Here is a 26,198-nt window from a genome sequence, read left to right as displayed (position 1 = left end):
GGGCGGGGCCGGGCGCCTGCGCCTGCGTGGCGCCGCGCCCCCGCCGGCGGCACGGCGGGCTGTCACGTGACGGCGGCGCCGGCGCGCTTTGCGGCCCCCGGCGCGCTTTGCGACGTGGCGGGCGGAGGGGGGAAGGGAGGCGGCGCGGGTGCTGCCAGCCCGTCCGGCGGCGGCGATGGCGACGTACGTGAGCGAGCTGGAGGCGGCCAAGAAGAGCCTGAGCGAGGCGCTGGGCGAGAATGTGAAGCAGTGAGTGCGCCGGGGCCGGGGGCTGCGCTGCCGCCGCAGCGCTTCACCGGGGCCTGCGCGCCGGCCGGGCCGGGCCGGGCCGGGCCCCGCGGCGGGCGGGCGGGCGGGCGGGTCGGTGCAGCAGTTCCTCTCGCCCGCAGGTACTGGGCGAACTTGAAGCTGTGGTTCAAGCAGAAGATCAGCAAGGAGGAGTTTGACCTGGAGGCGCGCAGGCTGCTCACGCAGGACAACGGTGAGCGGCGCTCCGGGGCTCGGCTCGGCTCGGCTGCCCCGGGGGCGCCGGCCCGGGGCGGCTTCCCGCCGCCGCCGCCCCCTGTGCAGGGGCTTCTCGGAGAGGGAGAAGTAAGAGCGGCCGAGGTTTCTGCGGGAGCCGCGTGGGAAAGGTGGGAGCTGCCCTGGGTGGCGAGGGGAAATCCCTTTCTGGCCCCAGCATTGACGGGCAGTTTGGTCTTGTGCTGTGTAGGTAAAATATGCCGTGCTGGCAACCGAAAAGACATTTTTTGTGCTACTGTAGAGCCCCAGTGCTTTCCATCTGGTGCTCTCTCTGGTTGGGACTAGATCGATGCTTTGGCTAGAGTGAGGGAGGGAAATCCAGAATTCGTCTAAGCAGTTGTGCAGCAGGCAGAGCTCCTTCCTCCTCTCCCCAGGTGCCTGGGTGGAGCTCTGCAGGGTGAGATTCCTTTGTAATCGCCTTAGTGCAGATCTGCCAGTGTTGGCTAGTATTGTTGAGAGTGGTGCAGGAGCTCCTAATTTTCTCCTTTGTGATCCCTGAGGGGAAGGGCAGGGAGCTTGTCGCGTCTCTGGTTCAAGGGCCAAATAATATGCTATAATCTTCTGACTCTGGTCTCTAAAGTTCATTTTTGCTCTTTTTAGTGCATAATTACTCATTCTGTGTTTCAGTTGCCCTGCTGGGAAATTGCATCTTATCAGGAAACTGGTTGATTTAACTTAACCTTCCTGGCCAGCTCACTGTGTGTGGTGGTGTGTGTGTGTGTGTGTGTGTGTGTGTGTGTTTTTTTTTTTTTTTTAAAGCAAAACCAAAAGCCTTGCTACCAGAAATCTCCATGGGAGAAGGGAAAACTGATCTTCTTTCACTGACTGAATACACTGAACTTCTCATGTTGTATGTTTTAAGACTGGATTTCTATAACTCATGTGGTGCGGTGGCCAGAAGTGACTTTTTTTGTGCCATGTAATATTCCTTTTGTTACGATGAAAAGCTTCTCCTATGTAAATTTTGAGTCAAATGAAAAAAAAATCTTTCTAAAAATGTAAATTGAAAGTGTGACTAGCCAGCGAAATGTGTGGGGAGAACATGACTGTGGAAGGCATAGCAAACTACTTCATGATTGCTGGACTCTGATGTGTTGCTAATGAACTGTCTGTCTTTACACAGTCCACTCTCACAATGATTTCCTCCTGGCTATCCTTACCCGATGCCAAATCTTGGTTTCTGCACCAGGTAAGTCCCAAGAAGAATCATTAAAAATAAACAGATAGAGCTTTTGAACTTGTGTGCTTAGTAGTGTGGGGGTTTTTTTTTGGTATATGTATAAGGCAAACTAACTTTCTGGGCCTCAATATTCATGTTCTTTTTGCCATATAGTAGAAGCTGTGTTAGGTAGTAGTGATCCAGATGATCCAGTAGTGATTTTATAAATAAACTGTATACCTGATTAGAGGCTAATGCTCTCATTTGCCATTTGCAATATGCTGTTTTGATTTCTAGATTGGGTATTTGCTGGGCCACAGGTGCTGAGAGCTGAAGTGTGAGGGGAGGTACTGCTTTGCTGTCTTTGAACTGCTTTACTTATTGCTTCCTATTTCTTTTGGACTTGGTCATACTCTTTGTTCTCCTCTCTGAGGAGAACATCTTGGGGGAGCTGGATTTTCCTGACTGATCTTGGAATCAAGTATGTATCTGATAGAAAAATGCTTACTATGGATGCTTACAGTGAAATCTTAATTGAGCCATAGCCAATTACTTCAGCCCTTTGCAGCTGTGATGATTAACCTCTTTAACTCTCTAAGTGTTTAGAAAGGTTGTTGTCAGGGTGACAAGATAGCTCTTTTGAATACTGAACAAAATATCTCAATCTAGAGATCTGATGTGAACGATAATTGAGCTGCAATTTAGAACATGAAAATGCTGTGTGGTTAGGGAGAGAATGTTGTAGCTGTGACAGGCTAAAATCTGAGAAATAAAGCTTTAGAAATGAGGGAGTGCCTGATGTAGCTGGAGGAAGGAAAAATGCTAAATTTATGGCTACCCAGAGCTATTGTGTCATAACAGTTCTTCAACTATGCCATCTGGGATAATAAAATATTACCTCCCGTCTCAGAATTTGCTTTGTCTGCTCTTGAGCTTTACAGGCACCTTTTCTTGAGTCCCGGTCTGGTCCTCTTTAGCTGTCTGCACTCATGTAATTCAGAAAATTTATGTCTAAATTCTGCTCGTTGCTTTTGCCTTACAGTGCTTACAGCTGGATTATAAAACAAAGGTCAAGAGCAGCAATTCCACTGTGAGTTTTACCTGAAACAGCAGAGTCTAGCAATGCTTTTGGAAGACCTCCAGATCTGTAGATCTTTAGACAAAAGACATTTCATTCTATGATGATGATTATTATTAGTGATTATATCCAAATGATATTCCATAAAATGCTTAATATGATACAAAAAATAATGCTATGATCTTTCAGTATTTACTAGTTAAAATAAGATTTTTTTTAAGTTAAGAACTAAAAGGTTGTTTAATTTATTTAAAAAAAAAAAAAAGAAACTCTATTTTTCCTTGATGAAAGTGTGTTGATGTTCTCTGACTCCTGTAAAACACTGTATATGTGTGGAACATGATTTGTCTTATCTTCCAAATCTTCTTTGAAATGTTCCTGCACATCCTCCCCTTCATTGCCAGTCTCTTGGCTGGTAGCAGCCTGTATCTCCCCTATCCCTGTTTGCTTAATCAAGTGCTAGTGCACATGCTGCTGTTGAGTTGATGGGAACGGACATGGCTGCACTTTGTGACCCTCAGGATGGTTCTGAATGCGAGTGATGCAGGCGTTTGCTGAGTGTCCAAGCTCTCTGGCATCGTTTTTGAACTGTCAGTGCCATCAATTCATGTTGCAGGAATTGACTCCAAACTGATGCTTAATGTTAAGGAATATGTTGCCAGCAAATGACACACACTGTGTGCAGTGGAAAGAGGCTGAAGTCGTTCGCCTCCTTTTGCCACAGTTGGTTTTCTACAGTGCTCTTAGCATAATATGAAGCAGAAAGGATTTATGAGTGGTAAAGTAGGAGTTCTGTCATGTTGTTTGTTTCTATATGCTTGTTTTAGTTTTGTATATAGCTTCATCAAGAACTTAAATGTTCTCTGGTATGTACTTGAAGGCTTGTGCCTCTGAAATCTGGTATCCCATCGCTTGTTCCATTCCTTGGGACCTTTTATGAATACCTGCCTGTGTGCCAGGAGCTGGTCTTGTGTCCCAGGGTTCCCAGCACTAGTGACAAAACACACCCTGCAGGTCTGTGGCCATCTTCTGTTCTTTGGCTTAGACCTGTCATACCAGTGGTAGATGGTGGATGTTAGCAGACACTTAAAGTATAGAAATAGGGCACTAATACAGCGAAACTCCCCAGATATATGTTGCCAGTGTTCAGAAATTTGTGGTTCATATATGCCCTGATTTAGCATTGCTTTGGATGTTTTTTTTGTTTGTTTTTTGTTTTCCTTATGCACTTTCCAATTGTTTTCTGAACCTGTGGTACTAAAAGCTCATTCAGTATTTTACAGCAAGGTTTACCTCACTTGGCAAAGTCATTTCCTATCCATCATAGGTATGGATAAATTAGGGCATTCCTAACTTTACTGACTCTTTCTCCCACCCTGCCTTTTCTTTTCCAAACTGACAAATCCTGATCTACTTTGTTCCTGCATGGAGCCCTTTCCATACCTTTGAGCTTTCTGGTCTTCTGTTATTGTTCAGATTTTTGTATTCAGGGTGCAGGCATGCTTTGGCTTTATGTAGGGACGAAGCAACGTTCTCTCTTGCTAGCATTTGATTGGCTTTTTCTGATGACTGCTGAGCACAGAGTTGATGTGAGCATAGTAATAGAGGTCACAACCTAAAGGTCTTGCTTCTGAGTGGTGATAGTTAGGTCAAAGCTCATCACTGTGTGGCTAAAGTTGAGGTTGTTTATTCCTGTGTGGACCACCCTATGCTTAACTGTATTGAATTTCATCTGTCAGTTTATCACCCAGTCATTTAGTTTCATGTAACTGTTCTGCAGCCGTTTGGACAGGCTTCATCTTTACTGGCTTGAATAGCTCAGGTTGTCAGCCAACTTTATCAGTGCCCCATTACCCCATTTTCAAGTCTGTCCAGGAATGTGTTAAAAGTATGAGCCCCAGCAAAAAGCAGTGTTGCACTCCCCAGGTGCCTTCCATGTGCTGTGAAAGCTACTCATTCTTTATTACCTTTCTAAATTTCAAGTCCTTGCAAGGATTCTGCCTCTTGTCCTGTTCAAGCCTGCTTTCTCTCAGAGCCCTTAAAGAACCCTGCTTCGTAATGCTTCAACAGATTAGCAACAGCATGTAACCAAGTGCTAGTGCTAGCCGACCAGCTACCTTGCTAAGTGTTGACTAGCTGGCGACCTCCAGTGCTTCCAGGCAGGCTTTTGTTGACTTGGTGTCTGCAGATCTGCATAAACCACCTTGGAAAAAAAATCAATTTGATCATGTCCGTGTTCTTAAGACATGGTTTGGTGCTTGGCAGTTAACAGTACATGCTGATAGTCCCTTCTGGAGTCTCTCTGTCTCGATCTCCTCAGTTGCCAAATCTGTACAAATCTTCCAAGGATTTTGGAGCTGATCTGTGCTGAGACACCTCAGTCTGGGCACTGACTGGCTAACTGGTAGATCTACTACGCGTGTATTTTACTAGACAGTCTCCTGTACATGGCTTAGTGAATTGTGTATGCAAGTCCAGGCAAGTGCAGTACAAATGGAATACTGGATGATATGTCTAGAGACTTTTTTCCCTAGATGCCCATATGACATCTGTAGTTCCTGTGTAAAAATGGAAAGCTAACAGGGTCTTGTTTCCACCACTGTCTATTATGTAAAATAGGTGTTCACTTCATGATTTATGGCAACAAGTAATTTTAAAGTAGTGCACCTTATGTGCTTGGCATGTCATCACAAGTGTTGCTGATGCATGTAGCTTTCACCCTCATGTGAGAGACACAAGGAGGAAAAACACATCTTTAAAATGCCATTTCATATTTAAAAAAAAAAGGGGGGGGGTAAGTATTACAAGCATACTTGATATTGTAGCATTTGGAGTAGGAAGCCTTGGAGAAGGTACTTCAATACCTGTTGAATCATACAAACAAACCCATCTGATCCAAATTGTGCCACCTCTGATAGCGGTGGTTCTGCCTGGGCTTATAAGCGAACGCTGGGTGAGTATGACCCTTTGGTAAGAAAGAAGCCTCTACACTTCCATCTCTTATCTGCTTAGGCTATTGGTCACACAACTTCAAGTCCCAATTCAACATCCTGTGTGACACAGGACGTTTAGGACTTGGTAATGGAGAGGGGGGAAGGTTCTTATCTTTTCAGATGTGAAGAATGATCAGTTTTCTTTAATGTATGCTCAGCTCCTGCTGAGGACACAGCAGGATCCTGAGGAAGCACTGCTTGGAAGATCCTAAACCTGAGTGGTGTGGCAGACTTCCCATAACAAGAAAACTGTTTTCTTTGGTATTCTCTTTTTAACGATATTTTCAGAAGTGCTTGTCTGAGTTTGTCTGGATTTTCTCTTCTGAGAGGAATTCTTTCAAGAGTAAATCCAGTTTAAAACCTCTCTTAACCTTTGTGTATTTGCTCACTAAGCTTATCTTGTTTGTGGAAAATTGCAAGCAATCAAGTTAGCAAGATTTCTTGAGTTGATACATCTCACTTGGTTACCTTCCTCCTTAGCTAAAAGTTAATTTAATAAAACTTAAACAACTGCAAGCACTTGAGTTAGTAATGAAAGCATTTAGTTACTAATAATCTTGGGCCAGCTAAGAGTTGGTTCAGAGAGTTAAAACTCTTGCCAGGATAGCAGGAATGTTTTGTTTTATCAGGGTTGCCCTCAGGTTTTGCTTTAAGGGCAAACTATAAAAAAAAAGTGCCAGCTGTGAAAGGCAGGCTTAGGTTGCCTATGTGCTGCTTCTCTCCGGAGGGTGGAGAAGGGAGTAAAAGAAAGAGTGCAAGGAAGAAAACAGGAGTGTGAATTTCTGTCAGAAGAATCATCAGAGGATATTTGACTAAATCTTCATCCCTGCAAGAAGATAAAATATTGAAAGTCAAATAAATGGAGGGGAGGAAAGAATGCATGTTTTCTGTGCCTGGCTGCTGTTCTCTATGTATCTTAGTTCTTTCCCCTTGTGCTTTGCTGTTTCAGCGCATCAGGAAAACCTGACATATTCTGTCTGTGTTGTCTGCTGTCATCACCACAGAGACATGGCAGCTCTTAGAAAAACATTCTTATCTATTGCTCATCTTTGAGGGCAGTTCAGCAGCCATTGCTGATGATCTGTTAACATCTAATTCTCTTGCTGGCAGGAATAAATAAATACTAATATCTCAAGTTTCATGCCTAAGCCGCCCCAGCTGCCTTATTTGTGGCCAGGAAGGCAGATATTGTTTTTCTTAGAATAGTGGAGGGAAATTTTGCTTTCTTCATCTGGTACCAGTCAGGCTTATTAATATGAAAACCTAGAAAGGAGCCAAAAAATTCTGCCCTGGGCTCTTGTAATGGGAAATAGGAAATTGTAGCTCACCCTTTCCCTGTTCTAAATCTGGCTGCATTTTTGTTAAATTTGCAAGCTCAGACTCAGAGTTGCATCTTTCTGACCTATTATCAAAGACTAAAAACTTAATTGCCATTTAGTTTAAAAGTCTCTCTCTCTCTTTTTTTTTTTTCCCCAGTAATTTTTTTTTAGTAATTTTTAAAACTAGGACTCTGTTGTAACCTATTACACATTATGTCAGATAAAGTGAAGGGTATTGTGTTTGCTATTTCTGTCTCCAGCTACTCCACTTTCATCTAGGCACACACTTACCTAAGGATACTTTCATAAGTGAGGCTACAGAAGACCTGTGTGAGACTTCTGACAAGGAGGAAGGCCTGGAGGGGGTAACATTACAAGCTGATGAGAGGTGTTTTTACTGGAAGCTTTGAAATGGGCTAGGCAATTTCTGTGTTTGTCCTTAACACACCAAACCCCTTCTTCCTAGAAGGGACCTGACCTAGTATGCAGGAAAGAAGGAAAGAAAGGATTTTTCTATAAAGAGCAAAATATCTTGGGGGAAAAGTAGCAATATTTTGATAAATCCTAAAATGTAAATCTTGAGATTTCAGTGGAGGGCAGCAGTGGTCCGTGATAATTGTCCGTGATGCTTTCCCACGCTGCTTTGTTAGCAGGATATTCTTGATGAATAGTGACATAGTGATATCACTTTATAATTCTGGGAGACGGTCTAATTATTATCTTTTAATTCCCTGGAACTGATTATTGGATTTTGACAACAGATTTCCCTGTAAACTGTATGGATTTCTCATCACTAATAGGATGTAGCTAAACTTTGTAATAAACTGCTATTTTCTTTTTTTTTAAGGGGATATATGCCATGTCTCTAAATGTATAGGCTGTTTCTAATCTCTTCTTAACAGCTGATCATTCATAACCTTCATCTGCATCCTCTGCTTTAGCCTGATTCTAAAAATTCATCTTTTAGAAGTTTGTGTGGTGTGGATTTCCCCCCCCCCCCCTTCCTTCCTTCATGGCACAGGACACTATGCTTTTGGTGCACCTGTGAGTGTGTGAGGCTGCATGAAGCCAAGGACTTCCAGCCAGCCTCATTCCTAGAAACAGGGCTGCAGTATGATTGTATTTATGAATTCCAGACTGCAGCAAATCAGATACAGTTGCAGGAGCCTGGGGCAAGCAGATTGGTGTGAAGTTGGTCTTGTGCCTTGGCAGGCTGTGGTAACAGGAGAGAATAGCAGAACTGGCTGAGTGTTTGTCAGTGCTCAGCACACATGCTTGAGGTAGGCCAATCTGTGAATGGTGAGCCATGGGATGCCTGCTGTGATGTGTTGCCCAAATTTGGAGGGAATGGCAGATGCCATCTTCGTTTCAGCTCTGGCTAGGAAATAGACGTCTGAGAGTTCACGGTGCTGCCGTCAGGCAGCAGAAGCCCAGCCTCCCTTTCAGAGACCACTGGTGTGCCTTCTAAGTCATGCTGTTTGAGCTCCCTGGAGTTGGCTGGTGACCCCAGCACTGGGCACACTGCTCAGAGCTCCAGAGGAAGAAGGATGCTGATTTTCTGTGCAAAACCAAAGGAAGCAAGTACTGGTGAAATGAAGTAGAGGTTGTCTCTGTAGCCACAAGAGGGCTGTCCGGTCTTTAGGTTGCAAGAAGCAGTACTTCTTTTTCACTGACAGCACACACGTAGGCATCAGCTTTGATCTCTTCTTAAGCGCAGATGTGTGCAATTCTCATTCAGATACAAATCTTGTAAACCAGTTGGTAGCAAATCTGCTAGACTGTCCTTGCCAAGAGCTGTATGATTATCAAGACATGACTTGGCCTGTTGTAGGTGTAGCTAGCTATCAAACAACATACAGTGGATTTTTGAGCAGTCTCCTCAAGGTGATTTGGCTAGATTTATTTATTTATTTATTTTTCTTGATATACTATGCAGTAATCTTCCCTTGCTGGTTGCAGACAGTTTCAAGCTCACTGTTCATATTGGTGTCATCCTGTTCCTGGGCTCCATGGCCTTTGCAGTTCTCCCACCCTCTCCTTTCCACTTCAGTGCAACAAGAACGATTATCCTTGGTGTTTAATGAATCCAAGATAAAGCCTGCTAAAGCTGATGGGAAACTGTAAGGGCAGATGTAATGAGTCAGATTGCCTGTATTGCCCTGACTAGCATCTGCCCTGATCCAAGATTGCCCCTCTGGGCAAGTATCTGCTGTTTTCATGACAAAACATGGCTTATTCCTTCCTCGTGGCTTTCCTTGGAGGCTCATCTTTCTCCTTCTGCCGTTAGTTTTTATGTGGTGTGCAGACAAATTTCTGCTGAAGTAGGGGGCTTGAGTCAGTGGGGCTAGCAAAGAATGGGGTGGGCTGCTGAAAGAGTTTTGCCCTGAGTTGTTCTTCCTCTGGCTCATGGCTTTGGGTTTTGAGCCTGGATGGGGGCCTAGGGTTAGGGTTTTTCATGTTGACAGGATCATCCTGGCTCTAAATCAAGTGTGACACCTGTCAACTTTTTTTTCCCCCAATTCATAGAAGGTGCGGGATCTCTGCCATGGCCAGGTGGCTCTGCAACTAAACCTGGAAAGCCCAAAGGAAAGAAAAAGATTTCTTCAGTTCGACAAAAATTTGATGTAAGTGTCTGTGGTCAACTGGTCTTAGCTCTTTGAAATTGTCTTGGGGATGAAGAGGTCTGTGTGGTAAATGGTTTTTGTTACTACCAGGGGTGGTGAAAGTGTTTCACATGAAATGGCATATGTCAGATTTGTTCTGAGTTGGAGCAGGAGCTAGTAGCTGCTCCTCTCTCATGTGGAAGCTTCTCCACAGAAGGCTGCAGTGTGTCCTGGCTTTAAGACACCAGAAAATACATGGAAGAACACCTAAATGTCAAAGTGGCAAAAACTTTTATTTCAGGAACAAGAAGGAGCAACTCTTGCTCTGTGGCCACTCCAGTAACACTTGGACAGATCTTTCATAGGCTGGTTCATCTTTCATGTTCTCTGTAATCTCGTTTGTTTCACAGTGCTGCTAAGCTCTTGAAGCAAGAGTGATTTCCTATTTATTCTCAGTCAGGTGGAATTCCTTGATGCATGATGCCCTCCACAGGACTTCATACAGTCTGAATGGTTAGAAGCAAGGTGTTCCTTAAGTGGACTTAGTTGTTTCAGAACTGAAAATGCCTTGTAAAAACTCTCTTCTGCAAAGTTGCTATCCCCTGGTGGATGGGGGAGAGACACACAAAATCCAGTCCTTTTTTGCAGCAAAGGCTCTTTACATTGATCTGATATGGTGACAAGCCTGTTCTAAAGTTGTTTCTGTGCTGCCAGATGAAGGAGGTATGAAGGAGGATCAGGATGGGACATGGGTAGGATTTCATGAGACAGCCTGAGTCAAATTAACAGCTTGCTGAAAGGGAGGGTGTCTCCTCTCCTCCTGTGCCAATTTTGTCAGGTGTCTGACTGCACAGTGATAGGGTTTGTTCACTTACAAGGCAGAAAACTAACTGGGTGAGGGGGGGAAGCATTTTTTTGCTGGTTTATTCAGCTGGATCTAGTGTTCCTTGTGATTGGATGAATGCCAAAGCCAGTGCAAAGGAAGGAGGGACAGCCACATGGCTGAGGGTAGGGAAGAAAGGTAGGCATGTGAAACCTCCGTCCCCCTTCTACAGCTGTGAGAAGTTAACTTGGCTCAGCCAAACTGCGAACCACACTTTGAGGCACTCTAATGGGACGTTATATGTGTGCTTCATAGAACAGCTGTTGGAAAGGATTGTGAATCCAGCTGAAAGCTTATTGTACTCAAACTGCAGAAATGCTTTGTGCTGTTTGTAGTTGTGACCTGAATTGTCACAACATTCCATTATTTTTGTTTTAAAATTTCTTGCTTATTGCTGAAAAGTTACAATAATCAAAGGAGAGTTTGATAAGCTGTCATGTGTGGTGGAAGTCTTGAATTTGGTTTACTTGAACACTCCCGCATTACATCACATTTTTAGTGTATGTTTATACATGTGTTCCTGGAACATTTGGTGGCAAGTACTACATAAAGGGTCTGCTATTAGTGGAATTCCTCAGTACTGTGAACTTAAAAGTGCCTTAATATTTCTTGATGGTTCCCTCACTGGTCAGAATAGCAACTGTGTGAATGACCACAGGTTCATTCCATTTGGCTTCTGCTTTCTCAAACCTTGTTCCTTTTGGAGTTGTCTGTTTTGAAAAATTTTTTTATTTATTTTTTTTCCTCCAGGCGTACAGGAATGTAGCTTTCCTGTAATGAAAGCCTAAGTCTTCAGAATTACTGGGATGAAAACCTTTCACATTATTAGTAGGTGGATTGGTTTTCACTCTGACTTAAATGCCACACTGTCCTTTGAATAAGGACAGTATAATAAGCAGTTCCCCTTTCTCTCCTGAAACTGAGACATCAGAAATCCACTTAGCTCTGTATTTGTTGTTTATATTTCAAGTATGGGTTTGTCATGATGCCCTATAAGAGTTTGATGGGAATTTTTGTTGCAGAGCAATGAGATTTGTGCCTTGCAGAGCTGAGGAATAGGAGTTCTGGGAGTACTTCATGAGCAAGTGCCCTCTTGTTCCCTTGTGGGTCAGGGCTGGGCTGAGCAGGTGTCTGGGACCAAGGATCAGCAGTCCCTGTTGGCTTTTTTACCCCCACCTGGAGACTGAGGCTTCCCAGAAGCTACCACAAGTGCTCTGCCAGCTGTAAAACAGAGTTGTATGGGAATGTGCATGGCCTGGGAACTGTGGGTTGCCACCTTGTGGTATGAATTCAAGTTGTGTGGTGGGGTGTTTTTTTTTCCTCTCTCTCTCTTCCAACTAATTGAGTTAGTCCTGAGTAATAGCCATTTTCCATCTCAGAAGCAGTGGCTGTTCAGTAACACAGCGCTGCTTGGAGTAAGATGTGAAAGTGCATGTGGAGTCTAGAGTACAAAATCCAAAACTGGAATTTGGCTAACCTGTTGCATTAAAGCCTTATGCTTTTGTGAAAAATGACTTTAAGAATCACACAAGCTTAGGATCATGATTTTATATCTTGATAGGAAACTGTACAGTTAGTAATTAAATACATACCCTTCTTATTGCCCAATAGCAAAAGGCTTCTGTACAAGAAATGACTAAATAGCTGAGAACTCTTCAGTATGGAAGGAGTGGCTGAGAGGTGTGAAAGTCCATAAAATCATGACTGGCCTGGATAGGTGAATAGAGATGAAAGGAACAGTGATCATATTTGAGAATTAGAGGCATCAACGGAAGCTAACAGGAGGAAAGGACAGAGCAAACCAGAGGAGATGGCTCTTCATGGAGGGCATTGTTACACTGGAATATCTTGCTGCAGGATGTTGTGGACACCAGAGATTTAGATGGTACAAGGTCCTGCTGGGCAACTTCACAGGCTGTTAAATAAAAGGACACCAGCACTGGCTCAGGGAGTTCTTCACTCACAAACTTTTGGGGTTTGGGAGAGTATCTTGGGGGTGAATATTGCTCTGTCCTGCTGTTATGTATTTCCTTAGACACTTGCTCTCCAGTTGGAGAAGGGATGTTGGGCTAGATGAACCAAAGGGTCTGACCAAACATATTTCTTCTTATGTTCTAATATTATGTTGATAACAGCATCGGTTCCAGCCACAGAATCCATTGTCTGGAGCCCAGCAATTTGTGGCAAAGGATCCTCAGGAGGATGACGATTTGAAGCTGTGTTCCCATACTATGATGCTTCCTACACGTGGCCAGTTAGAAGGAAGGATGATTGTAACTGCATATGAGCACGGGCTAGACAACGTCACAGAGGAAGCAGTGACAGCTGTTGTTTATGCTGTGGAGGTGAGACTGGGCTGGGCAGCAGTGACATTCCCATTACGCCAGCAACGAAACGCTTTGTGTACAGTATGGAGGTGGTGTCCCTCAGTGGGGGGGAAAAAAAATGTTTCTCTGATTGCCTAATTGCCATGGGAGGAATAAGATCAGAATCAAAGGGATTCCAGATCTGTGGCATCATTGACACACAGTCTTGGATTTGTGCCTGCAAGTGTTAATTTTGAAATATTTGCTTATGAAGAACTCAAGGCATACTTGAGAGGCTGGTTTGGAAAATGCTGTTCTTGTCATTTAAAAGCATTATCAGAATGGCAGCTCCAGTTTAAAGAGTTCTATTAAAAAAATAATCTATTGTGGGCAAAAGTATCTGTCATGGAAGCGAAGTGGCAGAATTGTGTAATATCTGCAGGTGAAGGGCTTGCTGCTGCTGTTTTTGGCCATCAGTAGTGTGCTACCTGACATGTCTGAGCCGGGGCTGTGTGATACCACCATTACTTGGAGCTTTGGCTTGTAGGTGGTTTCCCTGAGTCACAATTCAGAGGCCGACCTGAATTCCTCATCCAGGAGTGAGGCTAGATTAAGAAGCAGTGCCTGCTTTTTTCCTCAGAGTGCTGCTTCTCCCACAGTTTCAAGGCACCTGCACAGTCTGAAAAAGAGGAAAAAGTGGCTTTTTGCTGTAGTTTTAGGGCAAGTATTCCAGTGTGAGTGTAACATCTACTGCTGATAATGAAATCCTTTAACTCTCCTAAAGAGATCTGCAGCTGGGGATTTCCTGGCACTTGAGAGACCTCTTTAACATAGGAAGCAGCACATCACATGTTAAACTATGCGTCACAGGCTAATACACAGTGCCCTCTTTGTCTTTTCTCCTTGTAAATAGGATAATGTTTCTGTGTAACATAGTGTAATGAACTGCTGACTTGATATTTTGCTGGTTTACAAGAATAAAGCAGAAGAAAAAGATGCACTAATGTAATAAATAATTGAAAAATGCCGGTGTTAGATGATATTCATAAGATGAATTGTAAGTTCAAGCACAGAATTGTTGGCTGGAAGGAGGAGCACTGGAGGTCTTTGGTCCCATCTCCACTTTGGGGCTGACTGTCCCCTGCACTAAATCAGGTTGGCCGTGGCTTTGGCTAGCCACATCCTGGAAACCTCCAAGGATGGAGATCCCCCACCTGTCCCAGGGCTGTGCCACCTTCCTGGGGGAGGAGTTTGTTCTAATGTCCAACCTGAACCTCTACAGATGCAAGTTGTGGCCGTTGTCCCTTGTTACATTGCCTGCTGCTGCCGAGAAGAGTTTGGCTGCCATCTTTGTAACTCACTTCAAGTAGTTTGTAGGCTGCAGCTAATTCAACTTTTATCTGACTGTATTGCTGATTTGGGAGGCTTCCACCCTCCTCCCTCCAGATTAAGAAGAAATCTGTAAAATTGTCTCTCTGGACAGATATATGATGCAGTTCACTGCCTCTTTTATAATCTTTTCTACAAAGAAATGCTAAGTATAGTGGAGGAATTTTGAGATTTCATGTATTCTTTATTCAACTGTATCAGGTAGTTAGAACGTACTGTATCCTGTCCAGATCTTGGTTCCCTTACATCTTTAGGTCCTTGTGGCTATAGCAGCACTGCTTCTGTCTTGCCAATTGGTCATGCACTTGTCACAGCAGTAGCTTGGTAGGGTGAGTAAGTTGGCATGTGTAACAAAAAGGTTTTTTGTTGCAGAACCATCTTAAGGATATTCTGACATCTGTAATATCCAGGAGAAAAGCCTATCGTCTAAGAGACGGCCATTTCAAATATGCCTTCGGAAGCAATGTTAACCCTCAGCCATATCTGAAGAACAGTGTTGTTGCTTATAATAATTTAATTGAATGGTAAGGAAGCTCAGCAAGCTGTTAACTTCAAATCTAATTTGCTAGCCCTGAAGCTATTCCATTATTCAGTTTCTCTTTCTACCTAGCAGCGTCTGTTAGTAATGCTACTTAATTTTCACACACTAAGAAAGCAGCAGTACGGAGGACCAGACTGCTAAACAGGAGTAAAGATGTGAGGATTTCTCAGCAGCAGAGTTTAGGACAATGTTAAGTCTTTCTTCTTTGCCTGCACTTGTCCATCAGTTTATGAAGCTGAGCCCTGGCACTCTGAATGTTCTGTTAATCTTGACTTGTTTGGAAGCTCTAGTGAGTGCCGCAGAAATTCTGCTGGCCTCAGGGAAGCGGTCCTCGGGCAGAAGAGCCCTGCGTTTGCGGGGACACCTCTGTTGTGCCATAGGAATGAGGTGTCAGTGAGGTTCTGGAGGACCCTGCCATTCTGTCATTTGCTGCATCCAAATATATTGCAGTTCATTGGCAGCCCTTTCCAGTTAGCAGAGCTCCGAGGTCATCTTGTTTTCCAAAGTGTCAATGTCAAACAGCTTATGCCGTGTATCTGGCAGTGTGTGTGTATTTGTGTTTGTCTATGACAGAGCTGCTCTCAGATGGCAGGAGGTCGTAGATGTTTTAAGATTTGGTTATAGCACTACAAAAACTACAGATGCAATCCACTCCAGACAACTCTGCCTAACAGCTCATGTCTTTTAATTTCATGTGGGTGCCTCACTTCTTATGCTGGGTGGAAACTGGTGACTGTAAATAAAAGTAGCAAAATCAGCATCAACTATAAAGCAGGTTTGATGTTGGGAATCAATTTGCACTGATTTTGTTAAACTGGAATTTTAAAGATCTTAATTACAGCTGGTATAACTTTATGTAGACAAGGCCTAAATCAACTAATATAGAAAAGTGAAGCTCAGGGGCCAAGCCCCTGCTATGTTACTTGCAAAGCTAGTGCTTTTTTTTTCTCAACTAAAAAGTTTTACTACCTGCTCTCTCTGCAGCCCTCCAACCTGTGTGGCGCCTTCTGCTGGTCAGAGTCTAGCTCCCCAGCCCCCACCCGATGATGCTGAGCAGCAAGCAGCTCTACTATTAGCGTGCTCTGGAGACACCTTACCAGCTTCTCTCCCTCCAGTGAACATGTATGACCTTTTCGAGGCATTGCAGGTAACTATTCACATTATGCTGTGTTGTGTCTCAGGGCATTGCTGTCCTGAATACCAGCTGCCAGTCTCTCAGATCTGGTTCAAATGCATGGAGGTCTCCTCCTCCTAAAGTCTGTTTCCTTCTTTCCCTCTCAAATTAACAGTTCTGTTTGCAGCCAGTGGCTTTGGCTTGCTCACACCATTAGCTAACTATTGATGCACAGTCACCCATGCTCTGATGCCTGTTCTACTTCCCTCTGTCAGAGGCTTAATGAAGAAATCCCTCTCTTTCCTTATGGCTGCCATAGGAAGGGTGAGCTCTTCCTCTGTAGAAAGATGGCAGTGATCATGCCAAAACTGATCTAGACTGAGATTTTTGACAGAAATGCAGCAAAATGATTTGCCTGGCATGTCACATTTCTCTTTATGTTCCACCTGGGTGCTTAGAGTAATTGGTCCTGGCATGCAGATTGCTGCAGTGAGTTACCTATGATCACCCCAACCTTGGGTGGGCTGGATGCCCACCAATCTCAGGTAGGCTGGATGACTTCTCCTATAGAGATGGCTTTCTGTCCCTCCCTCCCTCTTCATCAGTCCCAGGGATGTGCAGACTAATTTAGATGTCTAAAGCTAGCTGCAAGAAATCCTCCCTTGATCTATGCTGTTGTGAACAGGCCTTGGGACTTTGTCTTAAGGCTGTGGCATCAGAGTGCTCATTGTAAGAGCTGTGACCTCAAGAATTCATGTCGTATTTTTGGTCAGATAGAGTTGTTTGACCTCAAGATTGTGGAGCAGAATGATGATTTTTCTTGCCATCTCACTTCCTCACAAAACACTGGAACAGGCACTTGGTCTGTGTGGGTCAGTGCGGCAGTGCTGGCAAGTTACAGCTCTCCTTGCATATGACAGCCTGCATTTTTGCTCTGCAGGGCTGGTTCTCTGCTCATCCTTTAGTAGAGGCCAGTTTTGCCTTGGGCAGCCTTGGGAAATGAGTATGAAAGCGCGAAACTTTTCTAACATGTATCTCCAGGTGCACAAAGAAGTTATTCCTGCACACACTGTCTATGCTCTAAACATTGAGAGAATTGTCATGAAACTCTGGCATCCAAACCATGAGGAGCTACAGCAAGATAAAATTCATCGCCAGCGCCTGGCAGCAAAAGAGGGCCTCCTGCTCTGCTAGAGCCAGGAGATTGCTCACTGCTGTTCCTTGGACTTGACACTGGGATGCTTCTTACAAACCTGTGTCAGCATTTCAAGGAAGACGTAAGTTATGAGTCACCTTTTCCTATGGAAATATGACTGAGTTGTGGTACACTTTGTCCGCTTAATCAGAGCGGTGTGCTGTGGAGTGCTTGCAGCAATCCCACTGAATTGGAAAGGGGAAACGAAATTTGTTTGTAAAGACTGTTTTTTAGGAAAAATAAATGTAAGGGTGGAAAGAGTTGCTTTTAAAGAAGATGTATTTGTGTTTTCACTTGTGAGCATGTGGAATCTATCTCCTCATCTTTCCCTCTCAGGCAGTTTCCCTTCTAAGCACAGTCTCCAGGGGCTTTGTCCAACTTCTGTTGCAGTTGGTGGGATCTTTTCCGTTCGCTTCCCTGGAAACAAGATGGAATCTTGGGAAGTGAAGATAATTAATTCATTGTTCCTCTTATACCAGGGGAACTTCTGATTAGAAAATCTGAGAAAACAAGCTAGAAAAAGACCTTTCCTTTTTGCCTTGTGTTTTGAACTGCTTTGTATTATAAAACAAAGATGTATGCTGGCTATCGTAGGAATCTCATCAGTTACCACAATGTGCAAAAAAACCCAGAGTTGAGAGTAATGTTCTCCTATCAGCTTGGTCCCCCTCTCTCATCCCTGTCATGCAGTAGTTGTGATCAAATGTTGCAGGAATTGTCTGGACCTGTGTCAAGAGGCAGTCTCTCTGCCTGTCAGCACAGCTAACAATTTAGCCATCCCAGCAAGCAGCTTGACCATCCCCAAGGTGGGACAGCAACTTCTACATACATACAGCAGAGCCACCAATTCAGTATCCTAGTGTTGCAGAATCTTTGGGTGAAAGAGAAACATGTATAAGATATCTTATGTTACTTAATCAAAAAAATATACAGTCACCTGTATACAGGAGCCATGCAGATCTGTGTATAAAAGGGGGAACTCCACCTGCTTTATTTTGGGTGCTTTACTGTCTTCATGAGTCAGCTGCATCCTCCTCAGATGCTGAAGGGAACAGGCTTATTAAGCAGTTTTATAGAATTCTCATAAGTTAACTTCTATATTACCTGTTTTTAACCACAAATATGCAGGTATCTCCCAAAGGATGAGATGGCTTTTTGTTCCCATTGTGCCATTGGGTGGGGTCAAGACAGCTTCCTCTGTGGGAATATGAAAGGTGAGGCATATGGCTCTCCTCCATCCTGCTTTTCCTCCTTTGGGGAAGTATTTGGATGGGAGAGCTGTCATCTTCCCCCCTTTCCTATGCAGTTTCTTTTTCCACATGTGCTGCTCCCCTGTAAGTGAAGAGGGAGCAGGTCCCCTCTAGTTATCTGTGCTTTTTTTTTTTAATAACTTCCTTTGAACCACATGACCGTAGCTTTGTTGGGCCAGAGTTGAAGCAAGCGGCTGTGCAGCTGTCACTGTGTTTTTTGGTTTTCCTTTACCCTCTTCGAGGGATGTGCTCTGGAGTGAGGCACAGTGAGAGCCAGTGCCCATGCAGATATCAGTGGCTGTCTGTGTAAGAAGAATGTCCTGGGATTATGAAGAAGCTGGGGAAGGCAGCAGCGGAGAACTACCACAGGCCTGGCAGGATGAGAGCAATCGTGCACTGGTAGGTCATGTCTCCTGAAATACGGCAGTGTATGATTAAGCAGGAGTGGAGTGCAAGAGAGGAGATTGAAGATGTCTTGGTCCCCTTCTCCTAGCTGCCATTTTTTGTTTATTTAAGCATATGTAACTGCCCAGAATGAGCCATCAGCTCAGAATTTGACCCCAGTGACTTTTACATGATGATTTTTAAAAGCAACGTTGAACCCAGGTAACTGAATGTGGTGAGATCAGCAAGTCACCCAAAGTACGGACTCTGGGGCGTGGGAGGGGGATTTCCCAGATAATTATGTTTCTGGTATAAAATGAAAGCATTAATTTTGTTTGCTAGAAACTTTGGGGCAGCTCTGAGGATTTCGGGTCTGAAGGAAGCATGCAGCCTCCGACAGTATCAGAAGTGAGTTCTGAAACAAAATACTAAGTATGGCACAAGAAAGGCACGAGAAGCTCCTTTCTGTTTGCATGTGCTAGGAAGAAGGCTCTGCAGACAGAGCCCTCTGCTCTGAAGAGCTGAGTCATCAGTTCCACACTGAAGAAAATGGGTTAACCAGGGCACCTGCTACACAATCAAGGCTTGAGTAAGGAAATCCTGTCAGCCCTCTTTCACAGATGCGAAAACAGTGGCACATGTTCTCAATGCACTTACCCAAAAAGTGTGAGATCTTGTGAGAAGTGGTGCTAACTTTTCAAGTAAGTTAGTTGGAAGGGGCATCTGGAGGTTGTCTTGTCCACCCCCCTTCTCAAAGAGGGGCTAGCTTCAAAGTTAGAGCATGTTACTCATCTCTGAAGATGGATGTGCCACCACTTCCCTGGTCCCTGTTCCAATGTTTGACTGCCCTTGTGAAGTTTTTCCTTGCTTCTAGTCAGAATTTTTCATGGTGTACCTGTGCCTGTTGCCTTTCAATCTTTTCCTGTGTACCTCTTCTTTGTAAACCTCCATTTGAGAGCTGCAGACAACAATAAGATCTCCCTTTCACCTTCTCTTCAGGCTGAACAAACCTGGCTCTCCTGCCTTTCCTCATATGTTGTGTGCTTCAGCCTCGACCACCTTTGTGGCCTCCACGGCAGTTGCTCCAATACATTACTGTCCTTGTGCTGGGAGCCCAAACTGGACCCAGCACTCCAGATGGCCTCACCGGTACCTGGCAGAGGGGCAGGATCCCTCCCCTTGCCCTGCCGGCTGCTCCCTTGCCCAGGATGCATCGGCCATCTTGCTGCCAGGGTGCACTGCTGGCTCCTGGGCAGCTTTCCCCCCCTGGATCCCCAGGCCGTATTCTGCAGAGCTACTTTCTAGCCGGTTGTCCCCTGCCTGCTCTGCTGCAAGGGGTTATTCCATCCCAGCGGCAGGACTGGGGATTTGCCCTTGAACTTCTAGGGTTTCTCTCAGCCCATTTCTCTAGCCTGTCTAGAGCTCTCTGAATAGCAGCCCTGCTCTTCAGTGTGTGAATCACTCCTCCTGGTTTGGTGTCGTCTGCAGACTTCTGCCCGTATGCTCCATCCCATCATCCAGGTCATTAATAAAATGTTAAACAGTATCAACCCAGTATTGACCCCTGAGTGCTGGCCCCACTACTGAGTGCCACTAGCAACCAGCAGCCAGCTGGACTCTGAACCCCAAGAGCCATACTCTTGGAGACCTGCACTGAGAGCAGGTTGATGGTATTGATTTATAGCTGTACCCCTTGCGTGGGGCTTTCCCCCCACTCTGGGAGAGCAGAGAGGGGAAGGCTCTAGAGGATCTGCCTTAGGTCAAGGGCTCCTTCTGCAGTAGCGTGGGAGGTGTGAGCTAGTGTCTTTGAGGGACTTTGCAGTGTCAGCTGCCTTGTCTGTGCTTGGAGGCTTTTTGGCTGCCCTAGGGAGTAGGACAGGTGAGAGGGGATTACGTAGTTTCTTCAGTCTGAAAATCTCCTAGTGGACTATGAGAGAAGGAAGAGGTGGTTCTTGTGAGGTGTTAGGCTGATGGCTTTCAGTGTGATGAGGCATACTTCTGTGTTCACTGCAGTAGTTAGCCCTGTAAAATGAACAAGGCTTCTGAATTTCAAAACAGTGTCTCAAAAGAGCACTTGCTGAAATTAGGTTTGGAAGTGTCCATGAAAGATTCATCTGCCCCAAGAACCACCCAGTCCCTTCTCTACTGCTGGCTCTGTAGCAGACTCAGCTTGACCTAAACTTTTCCTGACAGATGTCACCTTAAAAGCTAATGACGGAAGCTTTTTGTGTTTTCTTAAGACAATCTGTCCTGCTGTTCAGCAGTCTTTACCACTGAACACTTCCCATAGTCCTCCGCCTTTTTTTGCATCAGTCTCTTGCTGTAGCTTAGACCTAGAATGTCTTGTCCTATTCACCACAGAGTATTGTATGGAGGGTTGGAAGGCAAGAAATGGCACATCATCTGCCACATCTTCAATAGCAAGAATTGCATCCTACATGCTTAATCCAGTAGGAACCTTGCAATGTGCTGTAGGTCACCACTCTGCAGTTTCTTGCAGACTTAAGATTTGCAGTGGGGAAACTACTAGCTGCCACAGGAAGAGGGGGAAAAAGTGCTTGAGAGCTCCACCTGGTTCCCCTCATGGCCAGAGCTTTGCTGGGTGAAGACAGCTGTCTGACCTTAGGAGGTGGTCAGTGCCTCTGGGAGAGTGGAAAGCAGAAAGAAAATCCTGTGTGTGTATGTATATATATATATATATTTTTTTTTTCTCAGACAGCTCCAGCTGCCAGATCTGACCTTCAGTCTGACCAAGCCTTCCCAGCTGGATGCTGAGGAGGGTCCTAGAGGCATGAACACATCCCTCTGTAACACTCCAAATGGCCAGACTCTGATGCTTCTGAGACTGGTGACCTGCATCCCTCTTTCTCCAAACCTGTGCTGTGCATTGACGTAGGGAAAAACATCTCTTGTTGCTGCTTCAGAGCAGAAATCTGGAGCATGGCACTCGTTATCAAACATGCACTGCAATCCACTGCCTTTCTCTTAGCTTAGCTGCTCCCATGTCTCCTCCCAGCCTTCAGTCTTCTCCTGCAGCTGAGGTGGGATTTCAGTTGTTACCCCAGTTGTTACAGTTGTTTGTCTTCCATAACAGAACATCTTGCTGCTGTAGAAAGCAGATTTCTCAGAGAAATTTAACTGGTGACATTGTGCCACCTTCCTCATACTGGGATGACCTTGGCCTCTAGGATACTTCTAGCAGAGAGAGGAAAATGAGGAAATGAGAATGCTTGCATTTAAGAAGAAACCACAAACTCTGCATTTGTGTGTCACTTAACTGTGAACACCAAAGAACCAAAAGCTGGGACTGCGGAAATGCCCTGCTGTCCAGCAGAACCAAACTAAACTAAGAAAGGAGACTTTCTCTTGGGCTCCTGAGGTGGAAGGAAGCATGTGACATATTGCTGCTGTCAGGAGTTGTCAAAGAAAGTCTCCACAAAACAGGGACTCTCTCCCTGGTTCTGAGAAAGCAGCTGCAGAGACAGGCTTGTGGTGGCTGTTCCCTTTCAGGAACTTGTAGGTGATGATGGATTGCAGAAGGGTTTGCAGGCAGTGCTGTAGCAACAGCACGATGCCAGCGAGCTCCCCTCCCAGGAAGAGGCACAGCTCATACTGCTGCAGAAGGTGCTTCGGCAGTGTAACTTCAGCTGGCTCCTAGAAGGAAATCACTTCTGAGAGGTTTGTGTGTGGTGTTACCCTTCCACCCCAGTGCAGTCGCTGGCATGGCCTGGTTGGCAGGAGAAGAGGAAGAATTCACAAGCCTGCCTCGCAGTTACGGCAGCAAAAGTTCTGATGTGCAGCTGTAGATAGAAAGCAATCTCTCTCCCCCTCCCTCCTGGCAGGGAGAGGCAGGCTAGAAAAATTCATTGTTTTGCTGTTCGCCACCGCCCTGGCAAGACGTGGGTAAGGTCCCGCTGTGCCATGTGCTTCCCAAGAGCTTATGAAACTTCTGTTGAATGTCACACCCCTCTGGAGGCTGGAAAGCCAGGCAGTATCAGGTAAATGTACCCTTTGAGTCCCTGAGAAGGTCAATATTCTCCACGCCCTGAGCAAGCACAGATGCGCGCACCCCAGAAACCACAGGTTTAAGGAAATGTCCCCTGCTTGGCACTGCTGAGGATTGTTTGCACAGCAGCCATGAATTAACAGAGTGTGAAGCCAGGCCATGGACATTAGTGTCTTCAGCCCCTTATATATCTACCTTCCTCAGGTGTAAAGAGACCTTAGTTCACACTGCAAGTTGAAGCCAGGGCACTTCAGCTTCTTTTAAGACTTGGCATCTTCTGAGGATTCCTGTTAATTGGCGTGGGCAGCCTTCTGGAGACACCACTCAGGTGAGAGTGTGTAGTGCTGACACGAATGAAATGTGGATTTCTTCTAGGTCAAACTCTGGCTGTGGGTCACCACTAAGCCACTTCTGTTACCTGCCTTCAGCCCTGGGATTGAGTTTGATTGTGGTCAAAGGTACTAATCAAATGCTGAGTTTTCCTTTTTTCTTCCTAGACCACAAAAGGCCAAGGCAGGATCAGGTTATAACTGGGCTTGGACAGGAAGCTTGTATAAAAGAAGCTTTTTGCTGAAAAGCATTTCATTTAAGTGAAGCTTTTTGTGGTATATTTTCAGTTCACTTCTTGCCAGGAAATGAGTTTACATGTCCAGATAATGTCTGGCCGATGTGGGTTGCATGGCTACAGACTATCCCGAGTCTGAGGATGCTCGTGTGGAGCACAGGTGATCCAGACTTGGGCTTTTGTTCTGTCTGAGGGCAGTTTAACTTAGGGCAAATGGTTATGCATTTGAGCAGTATGAGCTGCTCCTGGGACTCTGCTTGTGGGGGTTCAGCCTCCTGCAATAGTGGGGCTACAGTCTGCAAAAGAACTATAAACACTGCTGCTGGAGCAAGCGTCAGTTCATGGCCCTATTTCCAGCTCGGGTGCGTGCACATAGTGGAGCTGTCCCCATTGCACAGCCTGTGAGCGGAGCCCTTGGTCGCACGTCAAGCCCTTATTGTCACCCTGAGGGATCGGCTGCTGGGGAGCTGCTGCCAGGAGCTGAGGTGGATATCTGGCTGGCAGGGCGTGTGACAGCTCGCCCTCTTCCCTCTGGGTTTGGTAACAGGGTAACCACTGGAGGAATCCTCTCCAAAAAGAGGCCTCATCAGAAGGATCACAGACATCAGCTTAATTATTGCCTCTCTGGGTATGTGTTGTAATGGTTGGTTATCATTAAAAAGTGTTTCCATTTGAATTTCTGAAACTTCAGTTTCCCGTTGGTGGGTTTTGTTATGTCTTTGTTGAATTTAAAAGCTCCCAGAATCAGGTATCTTGTTCTGTGCAATGACACAGCCACTTCTGAAACTTCTCTTTGATAAGAGAGAAGGAGCTGGGTCTGCTTTCATCTCACCAGAAGGGCTGCTGTCTTCACCACGGAGCAGTCCATAACCTCTTTAAACCCTTTGCAGGTTTTTAGACCTTGTTTTGGAGTGCAGGAGCAACATTCTTGTACAAGTCCCAGCAGTGGTATAGGTAGGCAAAGGCCCACATCCCTTATCCCTCTTAATGCACAGCCAGAGATAGTTTGCTATAGCATCCCTTCAGGTGCTATGATCCTGGCTGAGCAGTTTTCCTGAGCAATTCCCGATGCTGTTGTCATACCACACGTAATTGTAGAAAATCCTGTTTGTCTTTCAGTTTCATCTCAGGCTGCACAGTAGCAGTAAAGACACTTTAGGGAATAGCCTTCCACCTAGTTTTGTTTTTATCTTGGGACTAGGCGTTGGTCTCATAGATGCTGCAGGCAGGGTTTGGTGTGGAACCTCAGCGAGGTGGCTGTCTGTGAGCTGTAGGAGGTCAGCCAGATCCTTTCTTTGAATTGCAGACATGATATTTATATTCTGTTATTAGACTATTTAAAATGCTGATGGTGGCAGATACTCTGTGCTGCTTTAGGGAAAAGCCAAATTTCAGATGTTTTCCACTGAGACTTTCATTTCTCACTGAAATGGTATTTTCTCACCAGAAAGAGATCACAAGGCAACTTAGCCTGCTTTATTTTCATCTCTGGCCCTAAACCTCCTGTTCCAAGTTGTCAAATCTGTTTTTTAATTCTACAATAAATCCTGATGTGCCTATCTTCTTGTAGCTTATTGCAAAGTAATGCTTACCCACCAGCTTCCCCTCCATCCTCACCCCCCCCCCCCCCCCCCCCAGCCCTGCTCCCTTAAGACCAAAAAAGAGGAAGCAGGAGCATGGCTGTCCTTCAGCCTGGGTGTGCTCGGTGGAGGTGCAGCCCTGTCATTCTGCAGGTGGCCAACAGCTTGTACCAGGGGCTGTGCTGCAAAGGTTGGGGATGCTGCTGCCCACTCCAGGCTGCCTTCCCCATGGGTGCCTGTACGGGGAGCACCTTTAGGTCCAAAGCCAGCAGCTTGGCCACCCAGCACTCGGCATAAAGGCTTGGTTGTTAGATGTAACCTTGCCCTCTGGGCTTTAGCAGGTTTTCTACTTTCTCATGTCTTGGAGATTCAGCTGTAGCTGGAGTGCCCTAATACTAGCTCCATTATGCCCTGCAAAATATCTCAGCTGGACTCCCCGTGCATGGGCTTCCCTGGAGCTCGTGAACAAGGGCTGCATGGGCATGTGGGCGAGAGTAAAGGGAGCAGGGCTGCTGTGCTTGGCCGTTGCTGGCAGCAAACGGCAAAGCCTCATGGCTCTTGTCCTGCCGGGTCTGGCCATGGGGCAAGCAAGGAGGCCAAATGTGCACCTCACTGTGCCTAGGACACTGAGCAGGGCTTAGCTTGGCATCTCCTCCACCTCTAGTGGGGACCTAGAGCTGCCAGGAGCACTGTGCACCCTGCGCACCATCTGGGGGCCCAGCAGCCGCAGTTCAGAGGATGTCTGACATGTGTGGGGTTTTTCCCCCTTTTTTTTTGGGGGGGGGGGGGCAAAATCCCCCCAAAACCTTGGGGCAAAAAAAATCAAAGGGCTACTCTTCTGTCCAAAGCTAGTTTGCACTAGTGTGACGTGGGGGCTAACTAATGATGTCAGCAGCTAATCAAGTAGCTGCATCCTCCCTGTGGCAGCAGTCTCCCCTGGGCACTGCTGGTGGTGCGAGGCATGGCGAGATCCATCCGGCTTGGCGAGATCTGGCGCATGATCTGGTTCCTGGGTTGCAGAGGGCTGCGGGAAGCCTGCGGCGGGGCCCGTCTCTCTGCGCTGCCCCACATTTGAATCTCAAGTGGGTGCCCCCGCCTGTCCCCACGCCCCCACGTGCGGCTGAGCGCTGCATCCTGGGGCCGTTCGTGCACTGGCTGCGTTATCCCTTCACTTCGGCTTTCTCAGTTTCGCTCCTGCCGGCTGCGAGAGCCAGTGACGCACTCGAGCAGCGCTCACGCAGCACCCGAGAACAGGCATCCTGTTTCCAAAACAGCCAGCGCAGCCCTGCTGCTTTCAGCATCCATGTTCCC

General features: G+C 45.8%; 1 protein-coding gene across 2 annotated transcripts; it reads left to right on the top strand.

Moving 5' to 3' along the window:
- Positions 1 to 118: 118 nt before the first annotated feature.
- TADA1 (transcriptional adaptor 1) lies at positions 119 to 23,992 on the top strand. Of its 2 annotated transcripts, XR_010884834.1 has the most exons (9): positions 119 to 249; positions 390 to 481; positions 1,646 to 1,711; positions 9,598 to 9,695; positions 12,693 to 12,902; positions 14,625 to 14,776; positions 15,778 to 15,940; positions 16,949 to 17,184; positions 21,452 to 23,992. XR_010884834.1 is itself a non-coding variant. In XM_067300711.1 (8 exons), the coding sequence occupies exons 1-8, from the start codon at positions 176 to 178 to the stop codon at positions 17,099 to 17,101; spliced, it is 1,008 nt and encodes a 335-aa protein (XP_067156812.1). In that variant the 5' UTR covers positions 119 to 175; the 3' UTR covers positions 17,102 to 17,362. The 2 variants fall into 2 exon arrangements, 1 of the variants encoding a protein (XP_067156812.1); XM_067300711.1 differs by lacking the exon at positions 21,452 to 23,992 and having other exon boundaries at positions 16,949 to 17,362.
- Positions 23,993 to 26,198: the final 2,206 nt, after the last annotated feature.

Source organism: Apteryx mantelli, chromosome 8 (genome assembly GCF_036417845.1).
Source record: "Apteryx mantelli isolate bAptMan1 chromosome 8, bAptMan1.hap1, whole genome shotgun sequence".
Taxonomy (NCBI): Eukaryota; Metazoa; Chordata; class Aves; order Apterygiformes; family Apterygidae; genus Apteryx; species Apteryx mantelli.
This window is presented reverse-complemented; position numbering and strand designations above follow the sequence as displayed.

Excerpts from the sequence above, each read along its gene's own strand:
- TADA1 (XM_067300711.1), top strand. The coding sequence starts at position 176 with ATGGCGACGTACGTGAGCGAGCTGGAGGCGGCCAAGAAGAGCCTGAGC. Across the intron at positions 12,903-14,624 it reads CTGTTGTTTATGCTGTGGAG|AACCATCTTAAGGATATTCT; the intron begins GTGAGACTGGGC and ends TTTTTGTTGCAG. Across the intron at positions 15,941-16,948 it reads ACCTTTTCGAGGCATTGCAG|GTGCACAAAGAAGTTATTCC; the intron begins GTAACTATTCAC and ends ATGTATCTCCAG.